At 45.7% G+C, this 14,713-nt stretch overlaps 1 protein-coding gene across 2 annotated transcripts in view; it reads right to left on the reverse strand.

Moving 5' to 3' along the window:
- The window catches only part of USH1C (USH1 protein network component harmonin), a 605,394-nt gene that overhangs the window by 211,102 nt on the left and 379,579 nt on the right, over positions 1 to 14,713 (reverse strand). Inside the window, exon 15 of one of the 2 annotated variants that reach the window (XM_069223747.1) lies at positions 1,764 to 1,840. The exons of the other annotated variant lie outside the window; for it this stretch is intronic. Coding sequence (XP_069079848.1) covers positions 1,764 to 1,840 — 77 coding nt within the window. The remainder of the gene's footprint in view (positions 1 to 1,763; positions 1,841 to 14,713) is intronic. 2 annotated transcript variants of the gene reach the window in all.

Below are 14,713 nucleotides of genomic sequence, written 5' to 3' on the forward strand. Positions count from 1 at the left end.
CAATGGATGAAGACCACTGACCAAAAGCCTCTCAAATATGTATGTTATGATAAAAAAAAACAGTAGACTGGTAAGACAGCTAAAGCTGTCACAAAGTGTAAGGAAGAAGCTCTAACCTCCAGGATATAAAAAGGGTTGCAACTGCTCAAAATTCAGACCTTGCAAAAGTGTATGCAGCTGAACTCCTGCAGATTAAAGAATTGTCATCTTTTCAACAAACCTTCACAAATCCTTGTATTGATCAATAAGTTGAGAAGAGTGTTGACTCTACCTACAGCCAGTCACGGTGAATGAACAAAAACCTGCGAGTGAACACATGTCGGATGGATTATGCTCCTACTGATATATGAAGCAATGAGTGGTAAAGGTGAAAACTTCAAAGGTCTCATGGTTTTCTCAACATATGTTATTATCTCAGAAGCATTCATCACCACTGCTCTTCAGCATTCCCCCAGATATGAACTTACACTTTCTGAATTAATCTGAACATTTCACAGTAATAGCATTCTTTTAGATCAAAGCAATGGCTATTACATTGAAACATATGTTCTGTGGATTGTCCAGGGTTCGAAGGTGCACTATTATTGTTGTTAAAAGAAGAAAGAAAAAACAGCATTGAAAGTGACATCGGGGAGTTTCCTAATAAAGCACCAACTTCAGAAATCAGAAATTGAAAGTTTCTTTTTGCCAGTTAATTTAGCTAAAAGAGGTTCATATGGGCTACATTTACTCATGAATGATAACTTGTGTTCAGTAATTCCTTCCTCTTTAAATGACATCTGCGTATACGTGCATATAACGTACTTATGCTAGTTCAGTTGTTTGATGTCTTTTGGTATTTTCAGTTTTCCACATTCATAAATAAAATACTGAAACAACAGACCAATATGCCTTTAAACAAATCCATGATACTGCATGCGACGGCGAGAGGGATTTGAAGGGGTAGGTAGCAGGGTGTCTATTTTTTCTCTTCTACTAATATAATGAATTTACTTGACGAGAAAACACTATGGGGCTCATTGTGAGTTCGGCAGATGGTTTACACCGTCACGAAAACCTCTGACAGGGAGGTTGCCGCTATACAGGCTACCTCCCCACCGGCCTCATTAAGAGTTTCCCAGCTAGGTCAGTGGGCGGAAACCTGAGTTTCCACCCGCTGACTTAGCGGGAAACAGCCTACAGCATTGTTTCCGGCTCATACCCCAGCCGGCGGTACTGCAAAGCAGACAGTGAACATTGCAATGGTTCTGGCCACGGGGACATTTGCACTGCCCATGCCAACTGCATGGTCAGTGCAGGGGCCCCCCTGAGGTCCCCTGCACCCGTGGTGCCGCCATGAAACCGCTGGCGGAGAAGGGGGCCTTAACCCATAGGGCAACACTGCTTGCAGCGCTACCCCAGCAGATTAGGACCGCTGCCACTTCCAGATAGCTGGTGGTTCACTGGCAGCCCAACCACCAGGGTTGTGATGAGGCGCTCAAACCACCGCATCGGTGGCAGTGCAACTGCCATCCACAAGTCTGGCGGTCTACTGACCGCCGGACTCATAATGAGACCCTATATCATGAATAATCCTCTAGGCATGGCCACCTAATTCCTTTACTGTATTCTCTTTACCTTATTCCTCCAGAAGACAGAGTAGACTGAATAAAAGGTAATGTGTAGCCACATGAAAAGTGTATTTGAGACATTCACAAGACAGGAAAGGTGGTGTGAGACAATCATGAATCGGGCAGGAAATTTATTATGAAAGAAGTGCAAACCTTTCTGTTCTGCTTCGTGAACACGTCATCAAGTTCATCCTCTCCAAGTTGCAGATGCTCAGCTCCCTTTCCATCCACTAAAGGAAAAAGGAAGAAGGAAGTGAAGATAGAAATAATAGAGTAACGCTGAGATTTTGAGGGGAGATACTAAGTGGTAGTATTGATAAAAAGAGAGTTTCTAAAGCTTGTGCAATGTAGGCTCACGAGGAGTGGATTAATGCAGGATGTTCAGGCTATCACTGTAAGATACATTCATGTACATTGATCTAAATTAAACTCATTTACCTAGAGGTTACTCTGAAAATCAGAAAAAAAGCCTTAGACCAATGTTGGAATTCCCAGTCCTAAACTTCATGAAAAGTAGTATATATTTTGAAGATTTTTAAAATCTATAATCACATATTGCCATGAAAATGACAGGCCACATTTAAATGTGTAAACAAACACAAATGAAAGATGGAATGCGTAACCAATCAAATATTCACCCCAGTCACAGATCAGATTCTTTTGCTCACCATGCCACCCCAGTTTGGACACAGCCATTTGCAAATCAGTCTTGACCCTGTTCCCCATGGGAACAGTCCAGCCCGAACTGCCAGGCCAGGTCCTCCCTGGACTGGAGACAAGCATCCTGGGACCAGATCCAGGGTATCACCCTTCATCAGCCAGGCTGGCTTGAATCCAGTGGCATAGTGAGCACAGGACCCACATCTGGACATACCGGGTGCACTTAGGGTGACAAAAGCAAACAAACACAAATGATGGATGGAATACGGAACCAATGACACATTCACCACCAGTCACAGATCTGGGTTTAATCCATCAATTTGTTTGCTCACCATGCCACCCCAGTTTGGACCCAGCCATATGCAAATCAGTCTTGACCCTGTTCCCCATGGGAACGGTCCAGCCTGAACTGCCAGGCCAAGTCCTCCCTGGGCCGGAAGCAAACATCCTGGAACCGGTTTCAGGGTATCACCCTTCATCAGCCAAGCTAGCTTGAATCCAGTGGCATAGTGAGCCCAGGACCCGTGTCTGGGCATACCCGTCGCACTTATGGTGACAAAAGCAAACAAGCATAAAAGATGGATAGAAAGCAGAGGCAATCAAACATTCACCCCCATTCACAGATCTGGGTTTAATCCATCAATTTTGTTGCTTACCATGCCACCCTAGTTTGGTCCCAGCCACATGGAAATCAGTCTTGACCCTGTTCCCCATGGGAACAGTACAGCCGGAACTGCCAGGCCAAATGCTCCCTGGACCAGAAACAAGCATCCTGGGACTGGTTTCAGGGTATCACCCTTCACGAGCCAGGCTAGCTTGAATCCAGTGGCATAGTGAGCCCGGGACCCACATCTGAGCAGTCCGGCATACTTGGGGCAACAAAAGCAAACAAACAGAAATGATAGACAGAATGGGGAACCAATCAAACATTTACCCCCAGTCACAGATCTGGGTTTAATCCATCAATTATTGTGCTCACCATGCTGCCCCAGTTTGGACCCAGCATATGCAAATCAGTATTGACTTTGTTCCCCACGGGAACAGTCCAGCCTGAACTGCAAGGCCAAGTTCTCCCTGGACCGGAAACAAACATCCTGGGACCGGTTTCAGGGTATCACCCTTCATCAGCCAGGCTAGCTTGAATCCAGTGGTATATTGAGCCCGGGACCCGCATCTGGGCATACCCGGCGCACTTAGGGTGACAAAAGCAGACAAGCACAAATGATGGATTGAATGCAGAAGCAATCAAACATTCACCCCTATTCACAGATCTGGGTTTAATCCATCAATTCTTTTGCTCACCATGCCACCCCAGTTTGGACCCAGCCACATTGAAATCAGTCTTGACCCTGTTCCCCATGGGACCGGTCCAGCCCGAACTGCCAGGCCAAGTGCTCCCGTGGACCAGAAACAAGCATCCTGGGATCGGTATTAGGGTATAACCCTTCATGAGCCAGGCTAGTTTGAATCCAGTGGCATAGTGAGCCCGGGACCCACATCTGAGCAACCCGGCGCACTTAGGGCAACACAAGCAAACAAACAGAAATGATAGACAGAATCCGGAACCAATCAAACATTCACCCTCAGTCACAGATCTGGGTTTAATCCATCAATTATTGTGCCCCACATGCTGCCCCAGTTTGGACCTAGCCATATGCAAATCAGTATGGACTTTGTTCCCCATGGGAACACTCCAGCCCAAACTGCCAGGCCAGGTACTCCCTAGACTGCAAACAAGCACCCTGGGACATCAGGGTATCACCCTTCATCAGCCAGGCTAGCTTGACTCCAATGGCATAGTGAGTCCGGGACCCACATCTGGGCATACCCAGTGCACTTAGGGTGACAAAAGAAAACAAGCACAAATGATGGATGGAATGCAGAAGCAATCAAATATTCACCCCCATTCACAGATCTGGGTTTAATCCATCATTTTATTTGCTCACCAGGCCACCCCAGTCATATGGAAATCAGTCTTGACCCTGTTCCCCATGGGAACAGTCCAGCTGGAACTGCCAGGCCAAGTGCTCCCTGGACCAGAAAAAGCATCCTGGGACCGGTTTCAGGGTATCACCCTTCATGAGCCAGGCTAGCTTGAATCCAGTGGCATAGGGAGCCCGGGACCCACATCTGAGCAACCCGACGTACTTGGGGCAACAAAAGCAAACAAACAGAAATGATAGACAGAATGCGGAACCAATCAAACATTCACCCCCAGTCACAGATCTGGGTTTAATCCATCAATTATTGTGCTCACCATGCTGCCCACTTTGGACCCAGCATATGCAAATCAGTATTGACTTTGTTCCCCATGGGAACAGTTCAGACCGAACTGCCAGGCCAGGTCCTCCCTTGACTGGAAACAAGCACCCTGGGACATCAGGGTATCACCCTTCATCACGCTGGCTAGCTTGACTCCAATGGCATAGTGAGTCCGGGACCCACATCTGGGCATACCCGGTGCACTTAGGGCTACAAAAGCAAACACAAATGATGGACGGAACGTGGAACCAATCAAACATTCACCCCCAGTCACAGATCTGGGTTTAATCCATCAATCCTTTTGCTCACTATGCCACCCCAGTTTGGACCCAGCCATATGCAAATCAGTCTTGACCCTGGTCACCATTGGAACAGTCCAGCCCGAACTGACAGGCTAGCTCCTCCCTGGACCAGAACAAGCATCCTGGGACCAGTTTCAGGGTATCACCCTTCATCAGCCAGGCTAGACGTGGGTCCCGGGCTCACTATGCCACTGGATTCAAGCTAGCCTGGGTGATTAAGGGTGATATCCTGAAAACGGTCCCAGTATGCTTGGGCATATTCAGGACAGGGTATGCTGAAGTGGCAGCACATGCTGCTGTTTCAGGCCTCTTGTATTGACACAGCCCACCAGCCTGGAGCTTGCTGCTCTCAACAACAGCTGCACACTTCCCTTCACCAAGTGTCCTCCTTCACAAACTTGCTATGGAGGGCCAAGCACACCCTCTCTCTTGCACCAGACTTGCAATCGCTTCTTCTGTACTTACACGCAGCCTCACACCACCCTTTCTTTAGGGCCCAGCAGCAGCAAACAAGCTCATCACCAGCAGACACACTCTCAGGCCACACACATCTCTATCTGGCTGGGGCTGGCAGACTACCATTCAGCAGCTGAGGCTTCCTATGCTTGAACCTAGACATTAGGTTATGGCACACGTGAAATTCTCTTACAACAATTTGTAATGAAAAGTAGCAAGTATAATAGAGACTGGGATAAAAAGAGGAATCTATAAAATTTGGGATCAGATATTTTGAACAAACTGTGGGTTCTGGATTAATGAAAGTTCAACATATACATAATATTCCCAAGGATTTGCCTTGGGAAAATATGATTGATATTATACTTGCTACTTTTCATTACAAATTGTTGTAAGAGAATTTCACGTGTGCCATAACCTAATGTATATGTTTTAGATAACAAAAAAAAAAATTGTTATCAAGTGAGGTTTTTGTTGGGGGTGGAACCTTTGTTCTGAGCATCGTGTATAATAGAATTTTTGCTTTGATACATATATGGATAGGGAAGTAAGAGCGCCAGTTCACTCTCAAAATTCACCCCTTTAAGACTTAACGTTTATGCTTGAACCTAGGACTACAAGAGAGACTCCAGGGTTAGTTGCCTGGCATCCTCATCAGAGCCTTTAGGGACAGAGAAGGTCCCCGCCATCTTAAACCTACACCTGGTCCTCACCTGAATGAATCCTGGACCCTTGGAAGTGATGCTAGAAGTACAGAGAGAGCCAAATCAAAAGTTTGGGACTTCAGGAATTTTTATCAAAGAAATGCCCTGAGAATCGAGAGGAAACCACTCGCTGATCCACCTAAGCTGCATCGCCAGCTGGCCTGACATCAAAGTAGCTCCCACTATGTTCTTCAGCAAATCCTGTTCAATGGCTCCTCACAGAAGGGGTGTCCAGCCTCGTGGACCTCACATCAGCTACAGACTGCAGCTTCGTCCAGCTGAAGATTTTTGACTTCCAAAAGAAGCCCAAGTCCGAGCTTAGAAACCTGCACGGCAACTTTGCCAGCAGCTTTTCGATGACAATGCCTTCTCCACGGACACTGCCAGCTGTCTTTCACCTCTGAACTTTACTTTCCCAGACATTTTTTTCTCAAAAAGTCTTCTAAGTCAAAAGGTAAGTGGAGACTGGGCCCACTCCACCTTGCGTATCCGAGCCTGGTTTCATCCCGGTCACCCATAACATTCTACTTTGCCGTCTTGTGCGAAAAAATATCAGTGTGGCACTTTGCTATTTTAGGTGCTATTTTTAAATTAAACTTTAAAATTTCCTAGCTCCTGTTTTACTGATTGGGGTTTTGTCATGTTGGTGTCAACAAATTTATTAACATTTACACTATTTTTCTAAATGAATGTGGCTTTTTCTTGTGTTGACCTTTCACATTATTGCTGTTTAAATGCTGCATAAATACTTTATACATTGTTTCTAAATTAAGCCTGCCTGCTTTTGTGCCAAGCTATCAGAGGGTTAAGCAGAAGTTAATTTAGTAACTTTGTTTGTGGTTCACCCTGACAAGGATTGTGTCTGTTGCTTAGAAGTGCTCACACACCCCTCAACAAACAACACTTCTCACAGAAATCTTTCTTTTAAAATGCCATTTTGCCTCATTCATATGGTCAAATTCTCAATCTGTGGAAAATATGCAAGTGATATGCATTAATAAAACAACTTTGATGCCCTTTTCACATTTTTGTATGGGATAGTATCTAATTTGCTTTTTATAGTGCTCAAATAGTAAACTAATTCAAAACAAAAAATGATCATAAACCTATTACCCCCCTGCATGTGGTTCATATATGAAAATATACAATGTAAACCTTATATCTGCTACGTTTTTATCTCCCTTATGAGAGTAATGGGGCACAATAATTCTGTGACATAATAGCGACGTCGATGTCCATCACTTTTCCTAAGTACTCCTCACCTATTTTTACTAATACTTGGTCCCTGCTTTCATGGTTCTATAGAAAGCAAGCTTGGGCATCTAGCTCGTGTTAGTTGATGCTACACAAAATTGGTAAATAAGTTGCTTATTTACTGTTCTTGAGTCCGGGTGAGTATTTTCATTCACTGTCTTTTCCACGGACCATCATTCTTGTGTTTAAACGCACCCTGCAGGGCATGCATGTCCATCTCGCGTGTCCAATGAACACCTCATTGAACTGGGTTCCACTATTAATGTGGTGAACCTAGCTCCCACCCCAGCATGCACTTGCTTGCTACTTTGGCTGTTTCTTCATGACTCATTTGGAGACATTTCATGAGCATATATTATTTTTAGGACGTTATCACTAATGTTTTACTGAAATCTCACTCCTTAGCCTGTACGATCAGCGAGCCCTAGGAGATATGGCGGCTTAATTATGAGAGGTGTGTGCCACCGGAGCGTCACTTTTTCTGGAACTCCAGCAGCGCAAAGCTCTCAAACATATTTAAGAGGCCTAGCAAAGCCATTTTTGCGTGGCTTTGAATGGCCTCATAGATATGGAGAAAGACAAAGCAGCACTTGTCGCTGCATTGCCAAACGCTGGGCCAGGGAGGCATTCCATAGGTATTGTGGTGGGCTTTCCCATTCAACACCCATGGATTTTGACTCAGCACCAGATTTACTTAATGACCTAAACATGCACAAGCGCCAAAACCTTACACTTCCCCAGGGGAGGGTATTGAGGAGAAATATTTGTATTTATCCTCGTTTATTTTTATTTCCATGTGGGCAAATTTCTGCAGCCCTTGTGGAAAGAGGAAATGCCACTCAGGATTGTTTGTGTGCAGAAAAATGTCGCTTCCTGCACAAAAACAATCCCACATGCAACGCAGACACCCTTGCACCTTGGCGCAAGGGTGCCTGTGTTGGTGCTAGGCGTCAACTGCACGTCAGCGCAGGGGGAAAGGATAGGAATGCACTGTATTGCATAAATACGGTCCATTCCCAGTGCTTAATTTGTGCTTGTTGTTTCCGGTGCTGAGCACCGGCACTTATTTTTGAGGGCCGGCGCTTATTCTTCTGCCTCAAGCATTCGCTGAGAGCAAAAGACACATATAGGAAAGACAGAGGAAGCGAAAAACGAGAAAGCGTCACAAAGGTAGAAAGCAGAAAGGTGCTAGAGTGAGTTGAAAGGGCAGGGAGTGGCTTTAAATGGGATGAAGAGGCCCGAGATGGCTTCAGGATTACGCTGCCTCAGTATTCCGTACTCGTGCATTTAATGGTAGCAGCCACTGTTTCAGAGGAGGGCTTTGAGCACCGGCACGTTTTCATTTACAAATTAATCACTGTGCATTCCTGCACTCTCACGTTGGCGCAGGGCAGCGCAGCATGAAGACTTCCAGCGTTGCCCTATGCCAGTTCTCCATGAAAAAAGCCCTATAGTTTATATGTCAACCTGTAAGGTGTCTGTAACTTAAATGGGGAGTTGCGGCCCTTGAGCCTTTAATACCTGAGTAGAGGGGTGCCAACGCATAGTCTGGTGGATATCGAGCGACCAACGTAACTATTTTTTTCATTTTTAACATCTTATTCCCTGTTAGTGGTGCAGTAGGGCTGAAAATGTGATTACCATTTTCCAGATGGGTAAACAGATGGCACTGTGAGATAATAGTACTGGTATTTCTATCATGCTAAAATGCACACTCATATTATTTCAAATGCCTGTAAACCTGTTGTTTCTCGCATTGTCTTAAGGAGAGTGTACCACAAAATGCACTATTTAGTCATAGTTTTTTTTTTTAAACATTGTAGTAGGGAGGGACAAGTAAGTTTTAGGCTGACTCGCCGGTGCATAAAGAAATGGACTTTAAAACCTATGGCTGATAATTACATTGCCTAGGTTAGTTGGGCTAATAAATGCGTGATAACGATAATTAATTTAAAAATCAGGGGCATTCACTGCGTCTGGGGTCCTTCCCTATATTTGCATTACGGCTGTTGGCAACCAACAGCGTACGGCAAAATGATGGCCCCGGGTGCAGAACATAGCGAGGGGCTCCTCAGACTTCCACATTTGTGGGATATTTATATGGCTTGGGGTGAGAGGGGGCACATTAGGCCTGTGTTGGCAACCTTGTTATGCCACTCATGACAAGCCTAAATATGCCATACTTATGATTTGTAAAACAATAAGTTGAATGACCCAGAGTTAATCTCAGAAGCCCACAACAGCTACGAATATCAGTAGCTGGTGGATACAAAGGGATGAATTTCCTCTCACGCCTTTTCCATCCACCACCAACTTGCCCCTTTATCTCACTATTGCATTTCTTTCTTGCCTGCCCCTCACCCCCCCCCCTCCTCCTTGGCTACTATTACACCATCTTTCTCTTCCTCTTAACTTTGCCCGTCTTGTGCGTTTCTCGCTCTAGCTCTGTGGAAAAATAAGTGCTGGTCCCCAAAAATAAGTCCCAGTGACCCCCCCAACTACCCGCTCTACATAAGCAGTGCTTTACTGGCTAATGTTTGAGAAGCTATTGCTACAATAAACAATATTTATGTAAAGTCCCTTTCTATTACCTCTAGAGAGATGTGTTTTTATGTAACAATTTATAATAATTATAATAATAATAATACCAACAACAACAATAATAATAATAATCATAATCATAATAATATCACGAAACCAGCAAACAAAAATGTCAATGCGGTAATTGCCAAAAAGGTATCTGGCGCGAGTCTCGGGATATTATCTGAAATGCCGCTAGATGGTGGTAGAGTCTAACCGAGAAAGAAAACCAACTCAATCTCCTCATGTAACTGGAAGCCGATTCTGTGCTGTCATCGTCTCGTGGGACTGTTTTGAAAGCTATTTATAACGTTGTTTCAGATTTTCTTTAAGGTGAAGGACTATTTTTCCCTTGCTGGGAGAACATACTTTGTCCACGGGTAAGAATACATAATGTATTCTGCTTGCTCCTTGGAGATTTCACTGAAGTTTAAAATATGTTGCATCAATAAGCAGGAAGTTAGGATAACCGGTCATATTTTTGACAGACTTCACAGTATTACTGAGCATTCACTATATTGCATCACTTGTATAGCGCTCACTACTCCCCCTATGTGGGCCGTCAAAATAATTATCCACATGGATGGCAAGCCGCAGTATGTAGGTGTGTGGCTGAAACTGTGTTGTCTTTTCTTTGAGCTTATTTGGGAATTGTTTCTAATCTGTACGATAACCACCGAATTGCGGTTGTCGTGTTATGAGACGATATGCTTGGTGGTGTGATGGAAACTGACAGCGTTTTCATATTTCTCAAATGTCCTGCACTGGTCCAGTGGGTAGCTAATTTATAAGGACGCGTTAAAATACAAGATAAGCGAAATCGAATAACAACTTTCTGACTTGCTTTAACGTTCTTTACATTTAGGGCTGAGCGTCACATGAAGCTGATGTCTCAAGAGGTCAAATAAAAAATACGCAGAGCTTGATCTCTCATAGAGCAACTGATTTTACATCGCGTCCGTCTTGAGATCGAGACACGTAACGCAGTCATATTTGTCACAATACAATTCAATTCATTTATAAAGTGCTCATCTACTTCCGAAAGGCGTCACAGCGATAGCATCCTCAAAATGCACAGACAACTGAGACCACTAAAAGGCAACACCTAATTATCAAACAGGTAGATCTTCAGAAATTCCCGAAAGAATGATTCAGAGGTTGCCCAACAGAGGTAAGCAGGTAAGGAATTCCCTAATTTGACGGTCAAAAAAGAATCGACCACCTCTTCTTGTTCTATTAACCCTCGGCACGAGATGCTAGTTTTGCCCATTAGACCGTAGCATTCTCTCCTGCTGATAGAGCAGTGATCATTTTTTCAGATATCCAGGACCTTTCTGTTCAAAAACTCTGTAAGCAAAGGTGACGACTTTAAATGTAATACGACTAACGATAGGTAGCCAGTGCAGCCTACACAGAGGGCTCATGACCGAGACGAAAGCTGGAAGATACAAAACCAACTGAGCTGCCATATTCTGAATAATCTGTAGGCACTGGGACAGATAGGATGGGAGGCCCAAACACAGACTATTAGCATAGTCTAATTTAGATGTTAAAGGGGCATGAATAACAGTTTTGAAACATGCCTATGGGATCAAATGGATCATCTCCCTGACCGATTTCAATGTCAGAAAACAGATGGCTGACACAGCTCTGTCTAGGGTTGGAAAGCTAAATTGGCATCAAATTTGACCCCCAGATTACGTACCACCAAGACTGGTGAGGGGGACACCCGTAGCTTGGAAGGCCACAAGTTGGAGGCCTTAAAAAGATGGTTTGTACCAAAAATAATCAATCTTGGTTTCAGCTACTTTAATTTGAGGCAGTTCACACTTGTTGGACGTGGTTCTTTTACAGGGTCATCCCCCAGACTTTTTGCTTTTTGCCTCACTGTTTTTCTGACCTTTGTTGGCTGACGTTTTGACTCTGAGCACTTTTTCACTGCTAACCAGTTCTAAAGTGCATGTGCTCTCCCTTACAAAATCGGTATGATTGGATTATACCTGATTGGCATATTTAATTTACCTATAAGTCCCTTGTAAAGTGGTATCTCTATACCCAGGGCCTGTAAATTAAATGCTACTAGTGGGCCTGCAGCGCTGCTTGCGCCACCCACTGAAGTAGCCTGTCAAACCTATTTAAGGCCTGCTAGCGCAGATCCTGTGTGCGCAGTTTCCTGCCACAGGGACTTGGCATCTAAATTTACTTGCCAGGCCCAGAACTCCCCTTTTACTACATGTAAGTCACTCCTAAGGTACGCCCTAGCTAGCCCTTTGGGCAGGGTGCCATGTATGCAGAAGGCAGGACATGTGCCAGGTTGCGTGGCCTGTCCTGGTAGTGACAAACAGCCTAACTTGGTGTCTCACTGCTGTGAGTGCTGCCTTCTCATAGGATTGCATTGGAAATGCCCTGCCTTATGTGTAATGGGTCTTGTCTGATTTATGAGGGGTAGCGTAGGCATGTTTGGTATAGTTGTGACAGTGGTGAGAAATGCTTAGTGGTGTAGGTGTACTTTTTATTACTATCACCGAAATGCCACTTCTAGAAAGTGCACATTTATCTGTGCTTATGACTTTGGTGTTTCGTAGCTTGCCTCCAATCCACGTCTGGGCAAACTGACAGCCTGAACCCAGGGAGGGTGAAGGTGTCACAGAGGTGCATCTACATATTGTAAAGCCTTCGAGCTGAGAGAAGGGAGAGGCGGGGCACATCTGCATTTGTAAAGGCTGTTCCCTGGCCTCACACAATAGGGTCGTTTACCCCCCACTGATGTTTGGAGCCTGTGCTGGAGGAGAGAAATGGCACTGCCAGAACCAGTTGTAACTGGTTGGAACCCCCTCCCCTGGCCATTGTAAAACACACTGTAAACCTAGTATAAGTCTTTTGGACATTCTTGAGACTCCGGGAACCTTACGTGAAGCTGGACAGGACGCTGTTGAAAGGACTCACCAGGTCCACCTTGGACTGCTGCTGCTGTGCTGACCTGTGACCTGCCTGGTCACCAGGAGGAACTGCCACTGCTTGCACCCCCTTGTTGTGCTGACCTGATGCTGGGTTCTCCAGCCCTGCGTCCCCTTCTTCATCAGTTGTCTCCAGAGGCAGGGTGCTGTGGTCCCTGACCTCTGTACATTTCTTCCAGCACAAGGGGTGCTGCTGTTGCTGCCTAGCGCTTTGGAAGCGCTCCTTTGTGACCAAAGAGTGCTTTTCCAGAAGTGCGCTTTTCTGACTGGAGAAAATCATCGCCGCAGCCCGGGCTGCGGATTGGGTTGTAGCACTTTGAAAAGTGCTCTTTTTATTGCCCCCAAATCACCGCTGCAACCCGGGAGTCTAGTTTACACTCAGCGTGAGGATTGCGCTCTCTCCAGGGCCCCCGGGGCACAATAGGAAGCCAAGCATGGCAAGCGTGCGCCTATTGGCACCCCAGGGCACGGTCTGCTCTTGGGAGCACCCCCGGGGCACCAGCCGCCTCCGATTTTGCAGAGATCACCGGGGCAGCACGGGAAGCTCTTAAAAAACACTTGCGCACCACATCGGGTGCAGGTGAGTGTCTAGTTGGGCCCCAGGAGGGGTCCGATCCTTTCACGCAGGACTCAGGGGAAGGTGAGGAGAGCGCCCCCGCCCCCTTCCCCCAGTCTCTGCCTCAGGAGCAGGGCGCTCCTTTCTTCAAACCAGGCAGCATTTTGTGTAGAACGGGGAAGGGAGACCTCGAGGGAGGCCCCTTCCTCTTGCCCCCATCTCTGCTTGTTGGGCCTGGCCCCCACCCGACGACAGGGTGTGAGGACGGCAAAGCAGGTCCCCACCACGATCGCAAGCCCACGGAGGGGCCCGTTCATCAAGAGGAGAGGGTGCTGACCGCCCCTCTCCCCCAGGAGCACCGCATGGCTCCTGTGAGCGCACAGAAGCGCCAGGGAGCCCCCCATACTCCCTTTTCCAGGCAAAGGGAGTGCCTCCACACTAGGAAACCAGGTACTTTTAGGAATATAGTGGCTCACTGAGCCAAGTATGGACCTAGGGGAATCTATATGATTTACCTGCTTTTCCTGCCAATACATATACGTGCTAATGTTCCTTTTATGGGCATGATTTGCCGATATGTAGTTTCTATGACTTGTGATATGTTTTCTAATATTCCTTCTATGGGTATTTGGGAGTTATTCATTGCAAGTGCATAGAATTCTTACTGTAATTCCTGACTACTGCTTGTGTTGCAGAATCCTGAGTACTTACGAGTTCTAATGTGACAACTGTGTATTCTTGCAGAGTATTAGTAACGTGTGTAACATTCTGACAACTGGTAAGGTAGCAGGGTATTACTTACATGTAATGTTGGTCTAATTATGTTTTGTGCAATACAGTTTATTTTTACATAGCTCAGTGTTGTGTTTACTTTGTGGTGTACATTTTGCGTCACATGTTGTGTGTGTTGTGCAAACGCTTTACACATTGCCTCTGGGATAGGCCTGACTGCTCGTGCCAAGCTACCAAGGGGGTGAGCAGGGGTTATCTTGGACGTGTAACTCCCTTGCCCTGACTAGAGTGGGTAGGTTCTGCCTGGCTGAGGTGCATACCCTAGCCAACCAGAAACCCCATTTCTAACAACACTCATCCAGGCACCATCATCTCTCAAACAATCATCAATGTCCTAACTCCTTTTCCTGACACGAGAGCATCAACTGTGTATCATCTACATAGAAGGCATATTTAATTTATTTGCAAGTCTCTAGTAAAGCAGTACTTCATGTATCCAGGGCCTGTGAATTAAATGCTACTAGGGGGTCTGAAGCACTGATTGTGCCACCCACTTAAGTAGCCCTTTAACCATCTCTCAGGCCTGCCATTGCAGCCTGCATACAGTTTAAAATAAACAATATAAACCTCTTGCCAAGCT

Source organism: Pleurodeles waltl, chromosome 3_1, assembly GCF_031143425.1.
Source record: "Pleurodeles waltl isolate 20211129_DDA chromosome 3_1, aPleWal1.hap1.20221129, whole genome shotgun sequence".
NCBI classification, from domain to species: Eukaryota; Metazoa; Chordata; class Amphibia; order Caudata; family Salamandridae; genus Pleurodeles; species Pleurodeles waltl.